Here is a 13,254-nt window from a genome sequence, read left to right as displayed (position 1 = left end):
GAGATGCTTCTAAGGAGAGAATTTAGTTTAGTGATTGTAAGACGATCAAAAGATAGAGGCAGGGAGTGGGGGCTGCTGTTATTGTCCTTGTAGATTTCAAAGGAAGATGCACTGGGAGATGAGCCTGGCACACTAATGCATGTGTCCCAGCCTGCAGAGTCAGCCCAGCATATTTTTTTCTGAGCTCAAAGTTCTCTTTCAGAGAACCGTGGTGGTTCCATGAAAAAATAGAATCCTTTTAATTTTAGAGACAGCCAACTGAAAATCTCGTAGGACATGCTGTTATACTGTATGTTAACACGTTTTCAGCACCATACCTTTGAATTTTTTACATACATAGTTTGTGTGTTTAATTTTCGTAATGTAAATTTCTAAAGTTGCAAGTTGTGTGGTTATTTTCTTTCTCTTCTGTTCTTCTATTTGTATGTTGCTAATTTCAAGCTGTAATTTTTAATATATCTAATGGTCAGGGTTGTTGTCTTTATTTAAATTAAGAAAAATAAGCCTTAAATGTTTCCCATTCAACCAGCTGTTCATGTTTATGGAAATTATGAAACCCTGCCAAAATTGGTAGTCTTGGGTAAAATAGAGCTGCACTTCTAATTGAATACAGACTTACAAATTGCATAAGGGTATGCAAATATTGTCCTTATTAATAAACCTCCTCTGTACCTCATGATAAACGTGGCCTCCAAGAAGCAACACCCTCCCCAAAGTGTAATCATCTCATACTTTGCCCACCAGGGCATCCCGTTCAGTATAGTAGTCTGTAAAATACATGTTTGATATGTGCTCCATTGCACATATGTTTAGTGTTAAATTTAAATACGCCCTAAAGTATAGATTAGTTAAATATTGCATACCAATATGTTACAGTATGTAACCATGATAATGATGTTATGGTACAGTATATAACCTTGTAAAGATTTGCTGCAGTATGCATTGTAAAACATAGTAAACTGTATTAATGTACAGTTAAGTTGAAGCACATAACCAGGTATTCAGGGGTAATACCAGTTGTGGCAAAGCATGGCAAAGCATAGTAAATGCAAGCTGGAAACTTTGGGACAATGTTCCTTTTCAGCTTTTCAGAAACCTTACTTGAGGGTGGTGTCCCAAAGCTGGAGCCATAAAACAAATCTGAAGTGCTTTCCAGCCTCATTATTGCTGTGTGTCACGACCACTAACCGGCCCAGACCAGCTCCTAAGAGCTCCTATCGCTGCTCGGTATTGAGTTCACTTCGTGTTGCTCTACCTAGCGTTTCTTTCCCTTTTGCCTTATTGGAATTCTGACTTCACCTTTTGCCTTTGGACTTCGGTTCTCGTCTCGCCCCTTGGATTGTTTGCTACCTGTGACTATTTTCGGAATTGACCCTGCCGCTCTTGTTTCGACCACGAACCTGTCTCTCGTTCTGGATTGTTCGCCACCAGTGCCTTTACCGGATCTTGACCTACCTTACGCCTTCGGACAACGACTCAGCTCCTGGATTTGCTCTGTTCGCTTACTCACCTCCCAAGGTCTCCTGCATCTGCATCGGATCCTTTTCACCACAACCTAGCTGCGTTACACTGTGCAGTATACTGAGTGTATGATTTCCTTCGCTGTAACATTTCTCCCTTTTTGTAAGTGTCTATCTGGTCTCTTTTCCTTGCTTGATGAAAAGACTGTAAAACATTGCAGCAGCATGTTATCTGACTTGACAGTCGCTTTATGTATTCAGTACCTTTGTTATGTCTGGCTTTATATAGGCCAACAACTTGACTGAAATATTTCAGTGTCTTCTGTTAATATACTTTTCCATGAGTGACAAAACCATTAATTTCAAATTAGACTTCTTGAAGACTAAGTGACAGTTTTACACATGTAGACAATATCATGGGGAAAATGAGCTGAAATGAAATAGCACAAATATAAAATATTGAGGGCGAGAGGGATGCGGCCTTCCATCATTGGAGCATATAAATACGTAATAGTAAGAAAAAATGTTAAAAATGGATGAAAACTGTCATTTTCATATGGATGTCATTCTGTCATTCTCTTTTAGTTAAAAATTCAGCCTGTGTTTGTTTGTTTAACAGTGTTACTACTCTATTTATTTTTGTTCTTCAGTTTCTTTAGAACTCACTGGCTTTCTGGAATGTTAGAAACGGCACTGCTGTCAAAGCTAGGACTCATATCATGCTCCATTAAATGAAAGAATCTGTCAATCTGGACACAGCCTGCTTTGCTTCAAAAACATGTCCAGTCATACTTTTCTGTTGGTCTTTTGCCAGAAGATTTTTCCCTGTTCCACAGACAGATGTTTCTGGTTCTGACTGATACTTTTTTCTGAATGGATACAGTCACTGAATGATTACATGATTACATAAAAGGTCTGATAATGACTTTTAAACGAGCTTCTTCTGCTTTTCAACCCATTGACACTTGGGCCCATTCAATTGTAGCTTTTCTAATGACATATTGATCAGCTGATAAGAAAAAGCAAGTGGAGTATTTGTCTTATACATGTTTCTCTGGTCATCAAGGCGACTGGAATAGAAGAATGTTTTCAAATAAGTCCCCCATGCAAGTTCTGTTGAAAGGGGATAGCTTTTTTGTTGTTTTTGAAGCCATGAACTGATATTAAATGGTTACAGTGCAGGTAAACTCTGTCTAAACTGGTAGCTATATAGACAGTTGACAGATTGCAAAAACATCCATTAACCAATAAGACATTGTAATTATTTTACAAACTCCAACTCTATCCATTCATTTGCAAAAACCACTTACTGTGTCTAATACAGGGTTATAGTGAACCAGAGCCTAACCCAGCAGACAGTGGCTGCAAGGCAGGGTATATCCTAGATTGGATACCACAATTTAGATATGCCAGTTGCTATAGACAGGATGTCATTGGAAATGTGGGAGGAAACCCTCACAAGCAGAAGGAGAATATGCTGCAGACTCCACACAGAATGCACCCCAGCTCTTCCATGCCCATTGTTGTCTGTTGTCAGCAAATTGCTCCGTGTCCCATTATGTTTTTTTCCTCTTCAAGACTATTTTTGTAAATTCTTAAGACGTGCATGTTAATTTATTCATGTCTGTCACAGGGACATGCTGCTGCTGTGCTTAGTGTTCCCATAGCACAGACAGACCTAAAACTGCGACGTGCCAGAGGTGACCGGCACAGATTATGCACAGCTGTTCACGCATTAAATACACTAAAATATGTGACTGAGAGTGGTCAAAAAGCGGCGCTGATCACACAATCTTAAGTATGACTCAGTGTCCTTGGCATCCTGTCTTCTGCTGCTTATGTTGTGAATTTTTCTGCAGGGAATAAATAATGGAGTTAAAATTTAAAAATGTATGACTTTTTTTTCAGATGTATTCATTCTTAGAAACTATGTAACATTTGCTGTTTCTCTTCGGGGAAGGATATTTTGGTGACAGAGAGATAGTTATAGATGATTTCTGTGATCAGAGTTTACAGATTGACAGGATTCACTGTCTGGTGTTAGCAAGTCAAAAGAGCAAATATGAAAACACAAGGAATTTAATTTGCATATTTATAATAGTCAGAATAGTTGAAGATTGTAGTAGAAGTGACTTAAATCTGTGTTAGTGCAAGGGTCATATTTAAAGGGCTGTTATTTAGCTAACTGTTTTTTAGAACAGTTCCCTACATAATACCTATTATATGTATGCCAATATTGTGGCACTTCTGGGGTCAGTCACAGGGATCTTTAAATAGGTGGGTTTCAGGAAACAGACACACAGAGATAGCCATTAAGTTAAAACTGTGCTGTTTTATAAACACAGGGAGTTTAAAATGTCCAAACAACAACAAAAAAAAAAAAAGATAAAACCTTAGCTCTTCTTTTAGCTCTGACTACAGTTCTTCTCCAGCCACCCACTCTATAAATAGCCGGTTAGCTTAGCTGCTTACTGGCATCAAAAAACCTCTTGTGAAAACAGAAACTCACACTAAGATGTCTACAGGCCTGTTGGTCAGTCGCTTCCTCACTCAGTTCTTCCACTGCTCCAGCCTTTGTATTGAATGCTCTGCTTTTTTCCTATAGAGCAGAGAGTAGAGGTTGCTGGGCCCTGGATGCCTCTGCTTCCTGGTTTTTAACCATTACCAGACCAGTTATCTTTCTCCAGTTTATCTAGTGAATGATGACAGCAGATCATTTTCCCAACAGAATGTGAAGAACTACAATCTTGCCTTGTGTGTATATACAGTACATGTAATTTTATCCATTGTTTTACTTGTTTATTTCTTTGGTGTTTTTCCACTGTGTATTTAAGCGCTTTATTGAATCAATGATTTAGCAATTAAGCAGTTTTGCCAAGAGATAGCTTGTTCTGAAAGACCTTTCAGCTAAAGAAACAATTTAAACATCATTTTCAAATGTCAGCCTTGCTCCTTTTTGTTTCAAGGATCTCTCATGATGAGCCTTATGTTAGACTGTGTTAATTAAAATGTCTGTCACAGTTCTGAAAGTCCTGGTAATTGCTACTGTTCCATTTTCGCTACAAATTGGGTCTTCTGGGAGCTAAATCTGTCTGTTTCCCTTTGTCTTATGTTATTGATGCATTTGCAATATGCTCATCAATAAACAGTCTTTAAAAGTCTCTACAGATTTAAATATCAAGCCTACATACATTGTAGATCAGATGAAAATAAAACCTGCTATGAAGACCTTGTGAAAACGTCATAGGGTGCATTTTGAAAAAAACAAACAAATGCAGGAAAAAATGTACAGTAAGTTCTTTGATTCAGTCTAATGCACAGGGGCTCCAAAGTTAGATGTTGTAATGACAAGGTCTCTTCAAGAATTACATCACAAACTTCCAATCAGTTCAACCGCACTGAGTTTGAACATATACATAGGTAAGTGCATAAAGCAAAGGAAATACTGTACCAAGAAACTATTCAAGATCTTGCACTTTGTCTACCAGACGTTATACATGCTTGAGACTGTAAATATAGTCTTTATTAATGAAGGAACAGGCTTTTATCTGTGAAAATGAACAGTGAGTGGTAAAATCAAGTGATAGTTCAGGCAGGGAACTCACTTTCAACCCATTAAAGATAATTTCTGAACACTTAAAAACAAATTTGTTATGCATTATAGTACAGCTTATTACACACAGTTCCACCTCCTTTATTAATCACGTTTATCTCTATCCAGCATGATTTGCCTTGGCCACCTGTTTTGTGGATTTGCCTGAGTGGCAGTTACATTGGCATCCCGGGGTTTACTAATGGGCAAGCTGGACCTTGACAAGCTATTTGGAGGACCAGAGGTCCCATGAAGCATTAGGCCAAAAGCCAAAAAGTGCAAAATAGCATTGCAATGGGAAAGAATGGCGTATAACACAGTAATGTTCTACAGTAGGTCTGCTCTTTTATATACAGCATAACTTAATGTACAAGTCCTTCTGAATAAATGGAGGCATCTTTTATTTCTCTGTTTTCGTACTGTAGGCTTATCCCATACTACTTTTGTTTTCTGAATTAACAGTTATTTTTTTCAGGTGTCTTGATACATTAGTTTAAAAACGTTTTAAGTCTAACAATTACACAAGTATATGTGTGTCATTTACTGTATATTGTCTCTTCTGACAAATCTGGAAAAATACTATGATTGATTTGATGAGACAAACAAGTAAAGGATAGTAGGTATATAGAAAGTAATGCATTTTATTACATAAGGTGAAAGTTGTGATGTAAATACAAAACAAGCTGAAGTTAATCAGTTGGATTTTAATTAATAAATAAAAACCGCTTTGCAGTTATAGCACATATATTTACATTTACATGGTGGGCAAGTAATGTACAAGGCAAGTGTTAAATGTTGGTATTTATTGAAATAAACTAAATACTGTATATACGTGAATATATATATATATGTATTACCCCATGGTCAGCTGTAACTTTCACAGTAGGCACAATCCAGGAGTAATATCAAACTTAGAAACAGTTTGAAATATCTCACAAATAACGTACAAGGGTAATTAACATTAAGGATGTAAAAGTTTAAAAGCTAGAAATGGGAGGAGGTCATCTTAATTAGATGTGAGCAATTAATTGATTTATAGTTGAAAGATTGTTTATGCAAAACAACATATAAACTGAGCCAGCAATTATTTTGTTCTTCTTTAAATACATTTTTAAGTTTACGCTTCTTCAAAATATATCTTTTGAATGCAGAAATTCAAGCTATTTAAGAAAGAAGTAGATAAAGGTGACAGAAAAAACTTGGTATTACAGCAAGATTAATCATTGAGAAATACAGATAGAGTCAATGACCCTAACTGGATCTGGGTAAAGCAATAAAATAATTTGAAATAGTGTATATCAGCTCTAAACATTAATCATGTGTTAGTGAATAAAAGTAACCTGAACTTTCAAATGATATGTGATAATTTGGACCACAAAAGAAGTATGTATCCTTACATAGCCCTTAAGGACATATTTTGTTTTTGATGAAAAATAATTCATTGTAGACCTTTGTGAAGAACCCAAAGAAACATTCAAGAAAAGGTTTACATTTTTACCTTAAAACAAATGTTAAGATTGATCTCTTCTCTTAAATTCATGTTTGAGTTGATAAATTTCTCTTTTAAGAGAAAAAAGTTGTGTGGGTGGGCAAGATTAAAAAATGATTCAAATGTTGTAACTTTTAATAATGTTTTAATTATATTATTTCATTTCTTCTCAGATAAAGACAATAAAGTTCTGCTTGGGAAAAAAGAAGAGGGTGGATCATTTAAGCCTGATATTTTAGGTAAGAAAGACTATTTCCTAAAAAGCTGTCCAAAGCATCAGTCTCTGTCTTGTCTTGCTTTGATTTTCTTTCATAGACTGGGGTCTATAGTCACAAGGCGCACACTGTATTGCTAAGTTTATAGTATTGATTTTTTTACAGCAATTCTGTGAATAAGATTTTCTAGTTCATATTTGGATCAGTGTTTTTACAGCCTGGAGAACACATAAAAATTGTTCTGAATCTGGTAATGCTCGAAGAATGCCTGAAGGTAAAGAAGTGTTTTACTGCTTTCTAGCACGCAATAAATGTGAAAAGGAAAATTCTTTTGACTCACAAGACAGACAAGGACATATGGTTACATTGTAATCTGGGATCTACCTTTTATGATCAACCAAATGGAATAGAAAGCCAATTTAAAACAGATGAATACTAAGTATTTGTGACTATCCTTGTTACACGTGAGGGTTAATGTTTGATGTTACATGTTGAATATTAAATACTTAAGCAGGGAATCAGTAGCTCATATCTGAAAATTCCGTTACAGTGTCTGTGGATATATTGGTGCTTTTTGTATGGTAAAGAAGACATGCTTTGATATGGGCTACGGTTTATGCTAAATTGTGTGAATAGCAAACAACAAGTGGCACCCATCACTGTCGGATAACTCAACCCTCCTTGTATATGATGTTTAGTGCTAACAGTTGTCCCTGTGTAGTCAGCTAAAGCACAGCTGAAGACCAGTTTGTTTACCACAGTCCTGGGTGGTCCCTCTGGACTGCTACAGATTGGCATACGCCCTCTTCCAGAATTGTTGATTATTCTCCTGTGTCAACATAATTGATCCACTTGCAGATTTGTATTTGATTTTTTTTCCTGTACTCTGCAAGATGTACAGCTACAAGTGCCAGGCTCTCTTATGTTTAACAATGATCAGCATTCAGGTGCAGTAAAATGTAGTTTTTTGGGGGGCCTCGGTCTTCAGATAATATTCATGAAGCCCCAGTTCTTTTAGAGCTGCATGTAGTATTTGGGCTGTCTCCAGGACATACAGTATGTGTCTGATTTTCCAGGAATTATAGTATTCTATATATCCTTTCTAAAGCAGTGACATTACATCCTGCAGGTAGCAAGGGCTCTTCATAGATTTTTGAGAAACATTTCACAAAAGTTGATATTAAGTTTTGCATTTTTATATATTTGTAATTGTTTTGCAAGTCTTATATGTAATATACATAGTTTACATCATTCTATTGAGATCCATAGATAGGATTCAAGAAAGTGTTTCTTAGGCTTTTGTACTTTGATCACAGCTTAATGTCAGCAAACCTACTGTATACTGGAGAATCTTGAAAACTAGTTCTGTAGGTTTTCTCTTAGGTTATATTTCATAAGTCAATATACAGTATGGTGCTCATTTAATATTTTACTGTTTATTGTACTATTTTTTACTTTTTCAGAAGAGGAATAACATTTATAGTAAATATTTTCTGTACCTTCTATGGGAGCTTGTTAGCTAAATAATTAAATGTCATAAAACTTTGATAAGGGCTAATGTTGGAGTATGTTTTGTACTATTTAATTATCTCAAGGATCTCAGACACTAAAATAAAGAGATACAGTAAATGTTTATAATTACTGCATTCTGAATAGAAATTATATTCTAATTTAAAGTAGGTCTTAATAATTAGAGAAAATAAACACTTAGGACATTAAGAGACTGGATTGTTAATGGAAAAGTAGCTGTTGCATTATGTAAACGATCAGGAAACAGAAAGGCTGAGGTCATTCAATGCCTTGTTCCATTTATCATCAAGTGGACAGCTGTCGAAATCCATCCTGGTGACATGATGGGGTGGCAGGTCATGAGAGACCTGGTGAAGATCATGACCTGTGGAAACAGGATGCGCGAGGCAGGATCTGATAATGCAACATACTACAGTAATATTACATGGCCTAGATCAGGGGTCAGCAAACTTTTTAGGGCAAAGGCCCCTAAAAAAGTTTTACTTACCTTGCTGGGCCATCTGAGAGAAATCCGATAAACTCACCGACTGGAATAGGTCGCGTTTCTCTGGGTACATCTCCTCTGCAAGCTCTTGCATACGCTGCTTAATAAACTCACCGTCCATGAAGGGCTTGCCAGCTGCTGCTAGAAGCTGTGATACTCGATAACTAGCTCGAGCAGCCACAACATTTTCTTCTCTTGAACAGTTTTTTTGCTGTCCCTGAAGCAACTTTTTCAACTGTTCTAATTTTTCCCTCCGTCCATCTCTGGTGTATTCCGAAAACATAGCCTGATGTTTGTCTCGTAATGCCTTTTTTATGTTCTATTCTTTAATCATGGTGATGGTTTCTTGACAGATAAGACACATTACCTTTTCTTTCCAAGGGACACAAAAGTACTCTTCTGACCATTGACATTGCAGGAATACCTTACAGTTTGCCTCTTGTCATTTATAACTTTTAGAACCGTTTGAAATCATTACCTGCTTTAAAACAAGACAGGATACACTAGACGTCATTTGCTTGACTGAGCCAATCACAGTAGGCAACAAAAATACAATTGAATTTATGGTAATTTGAATGAATTTTACATGTCTGAACAGTAAAAGTCAAAAAGTAGAATGCATCGTGCAATAGATGTGGTTCTGCAATTGACCGTTAGTGCTGAGAGAGCAGCAAAGCTAACAAGTAGAGGCCACTGGCGGAAGATTTTCAATATCTGTTGCAAAAAGTAACCCTCAAGATTCAAACAGTAGCAAGCTGCAGGCCACTCAGAAAAGGTCAGCGGGCTGGATTTGGCCCGCGGGCCAAAAACGTTAAAAAAGTTTTTAACTAAGTGTCTTCACTCTGTCATACAGAACATAAAACTAAAAAAAACAAACAATTGTGACTCCAGCTGGAAAACCCCAGTGCCCAAATGTTGATCCAAATGGCGAGTATCTCTAAGCTAGACATTGATCACTGTGAACACACCATTTTAAACAAAACCTGTGTCAATTTAAAATATTGATACAGAAAACACAGTTTTCAATATGGCCCAAAAGATATCTACAGTAGGAAATCTTAACTTAGGATAAAAAAATAGGTAAATGATACTTTACAATTGCTTGAGTTAAATACCTTAGTAGTAGCTCTCACTTCATGTCATTTGCTTCACCTCCTGCTTCTCATTTGAATTGTAGAGACTGGTGACCAAGGAGTGTATACGGGAGTGTCTGTTCCCTGTTCTGAGAACTACGCAGGTTTCTGCATCCATGGGAAGTGTGAAATTAAATATAACATGGCCTCCTGTCGGTAAGAACTGTTCTTTACTTGCTTATTTGTTATTAACTCCATCGTTTCTGTCACCTACTGCATCAGCACCATAGCCAAGAGTAGTGCCATAGTCACAATTCAGGGATTCTACACCAGCAAGATTGATACAAACAGCCAGGTTATGAAGATCATAGTACGCGGGTATAGAATTGTTAATTCTTTGTATTTAAAACAGGCTTATTGGAAATTAAAATGCAAATTTGAGGTGTTTGTCTCAGTTAAACTCTTACTCTCATGTTTTTATAAGATAATGTGATTTCCCTTGCGCTGAACATGTCTTGTCGGCAGCACATTGCTGTTAACCTCCTTTTCAGGGCAGCGAGCTTACACAAGTGAGTTTGAATATAGGCTCTGCTTTTTGGATGCAAGATTGAAAGTGGGTGTACTGATTTGTTTCTGACAAATAAATTACCTTAATTATATTTCCTTGTATTATGAAGCAAAGTAATTTGCATTTGAAAGAAAGTAACATTCCAGTTTAAGTGAATATGTGTGTTACAAGGGTTCTCATTACTTAGTGAAAATGCGTGGAAATGTAATTGCTTTCAGAATAGAAAAAAAAAATTAAATATAGTCTACCAAGTTGTGGGTCTGACTTGTTAATTTGTGCTCCTCTGTCCCCTTATTTGTATTCTCCAAGGGGTGGTTTGGTTAATACCATGATGTGAAATGGAGACATTTAATGAACTTTAATTAAAAAAATATGTACATAACAAAAATATATAGAAGTTTTGTACAAGGAAAAACAACTCTTTTAATGAAGAAATTCTCTATAGTAAATTGTCAGACTAATTTGTATTATTTTAATTACCTGCATATTGCCATGAAAGAAATACTTCCCATCCTTTGCAAAATTTCGTCACTTTAATTCATTTTTAAATTTCAATTTCATAATTTCATTTATTTACAACTTTCCAATACTGAAGTACATTGAAGGATCCAATTCTTGGCCTCACTTCTGTGAAGTTTTCTTTAACTGACTGGGGCCATGTTATGAATAAATACTCCTTTATCTAAAACGATGTTTATATCCCCTTTATCTAATAAAGATTCCTGCCAAGTCTGGAACCTTGAGGTCATGCATCCTATTGATGTTATTATACCTGTATATCAAAGGCTGGCTTGGATAAAGAAAAGGCATTTTCAAAAAAGCCAATTATTTTGTTTTTCAGGGATGGGTGCGCAGACTATTTTTTAATAATTAAATTCCACCTTCTCAACTAATTTGCTTAAGTATGACTCATTAACCAATGTGTCATTTAGCTAATTTGTCTCCTATTAATGATTGTTGCTTTTACAGACTGTAATGCAGTGTTGAAAATTGACAGAATTTGTTTCACAAGCGGTTTATTTGAATACTGAGGAGGGGGTACAGTAAATCTTTCAAGTACTAAACACAAGAAGGAATGTTTGTCATCCTCTTGTTGTTTCAAATTGTAAAAAGTGTTTTTTAGCTATTTTCAAGTATTTATACACAAAAAAAAACATACAAATAAATTAGGCTCTTGTTTATATGTGTTTTGTAGTTTTAAAACATTTGGTGAAATTAAACCTATTCCCTCTTCTAGAACTTGTGGCACACATTCTTGATGGCAGGTGTCACCTCCTGAAATATTAGGGAGGTATGTAAGAGATTTTCTTGTAATGAGCACTTCACGACTCTTCCAGGTGCGAGTCTGGATACAAAGGCCCACAGTGTGATGAAACCCAGGACTTCAACATCCTGTATGTGGTCCCCAGTGGACAGAAGCTTCACTACGTTCTGATTGCGGCCATCATTGGAGCTGTGCAAATAGCTATCATAGTTGCTGTAGTGATGTGCATCACAAGGTAATTATTGCTGTGTAGAGGGCAAGCCTATTGCCTAGAATGTGTGTGTTTGTCTGGAGGTTGGGCCTATCTTTCTAAGAGCATAAACTGATTTTTTGCTCAACAGTTTGGCAGAGGTGAAGTACCATTTCTTTTCATTTCAGACAAAGCACTGAAATGTCAAATCGTACTCATAATTTTGAATTAGAAAATACTATGTATTACAGAAAGTCAAGAGTAAGTGCAAGTGAGTAATTCCCTTTTATGTTCTTGCACTGTTGATCCCATTTCAGTGGTTGTTTGGTACTGTGGAGGTGGAGTTTATTGTTTTTTGCTTTTGCATTTTAATGTTTTGCATCTTGTTTAAAATGCAACTCCAGCTCTGTCTTAAAAGAATATTACATATTTCATGTGTGCCATCACTTGTTGGTACCAAACTGATGGAAAGGGTAGCTTATTCCAATTGGAATGAAGTCAGAGTTTATTCCATTGTGCATTTATGGATACGAGCCACTTATTTCTTTGTTCTAAAAATAATATAATTGATACTTCTATGAGTTTTAGCATGATTCTTGCTTTTATATTTATTTATTCAAATATTTACAACTACACTGTCCATGCTAAGAACAACATCAGAAGGGGAAATAAAGACAGAACAATACTGCTCTTCTTGATTAGAGCTGGTAAACGAAATTGATTTAACACTATGGCTGCCGCCTACCCTCAAAGACAACCTGCTTGTGTTTGAAGAAGGGTAAACAAATCACAGTCTAATGCTATTAATACCCAGAGAACAGGTTTCGAACAGACATTTCAGGGCTACTAGAAATCTATATTGTGTGGATAATTTAAATGCCTCTATACTGTATATATTAGAGGGAATTAGAACTAGAGCTATCTTGCAGTGCTGCTGAGAAGGTGATTGTGATTAATGTTCAGTTTTGTATCTATGTGGAATTAGCTTTGTGACTGGCATTTTTTTCCCCCTTGATGTCATTTTATAGTGTCTGTTTGATTCGGTCCATTTCACTGTAATTATGTGCTTACAGCTCCAGTAGTCCGCAAAAAAGAGGAAGAATACTGTAGTGAAAGAACTGTCACATTTGAAAGTTTAATAAGTTCTTAAACTGGTCCTTTTTTTTAACTCAGGAAGCTTCCATTCATCAAAGCAATACCGTAATTATCTTTTTACTACATTGATAGTTATTTTGATATATTTCAGTATATCATTATTTATCATTCTGTGTATCAGATATAAAAAAATGTCAGTTTAAAAAATCAGAATCGGAAAGTAAATCTTTGCAGTTTCTTGTAATATCAGAGAAGATGGTAATGCCAATAAGAAAAAAGAAGTTGCAGTTATTT

General features: G+C 36.0%; 1 protein-coding gene across 1 annotated transcript in view; it reads left to right on the top strand.

Annotated features, from left to right (window-relative positions):
• Positions 1–13,254, top strand: part of tmeff1a (transmembrane protein with EGF-like and two follistatin-like domains 1a) — an 86,353-nt gene that overhangs the window by 70,596 nt on the left and 2,503 nt on the right. Inside the window, exons 7-9 of the mRNA XM_088918492.1 lie at positions 6,715–6,780; positions 9,948–10,059; positions 11,749–11,910. Of these exons, the coding sequence (XP_088774618.1) occupies positions 6,715–6,780; positions 9,948–10,059; positions 11,749–11,910 (340 nt within the window). The remainder of the gene's footprint in view (positions 1–6,714; positions 6,781–9,947; positions 10,060–11,748; positions 11,911–13,254) is intronic.

Source organism: Atractosteus spatula, chromosome 6 (genome assembly GCF_055471065.1).
Source record: "Atractosteus spatula isolate fAtrSpa1 chromosome 6, fAtrSpa1.hap1, whole genome shotgun sequence".
Classification (NCBI taxonomy): Eukaryota; Metazoa; Chordata; class Actinopteri; order Semionotiformes; family Lepisosteidae; genus Atractosteus; species Atractosteus spatula.
The sequence above is the reverse complement of the archived record's forward strand: the minus strand, read 5'-3'. Positions and strand labels throughout refer to the sequence as shown.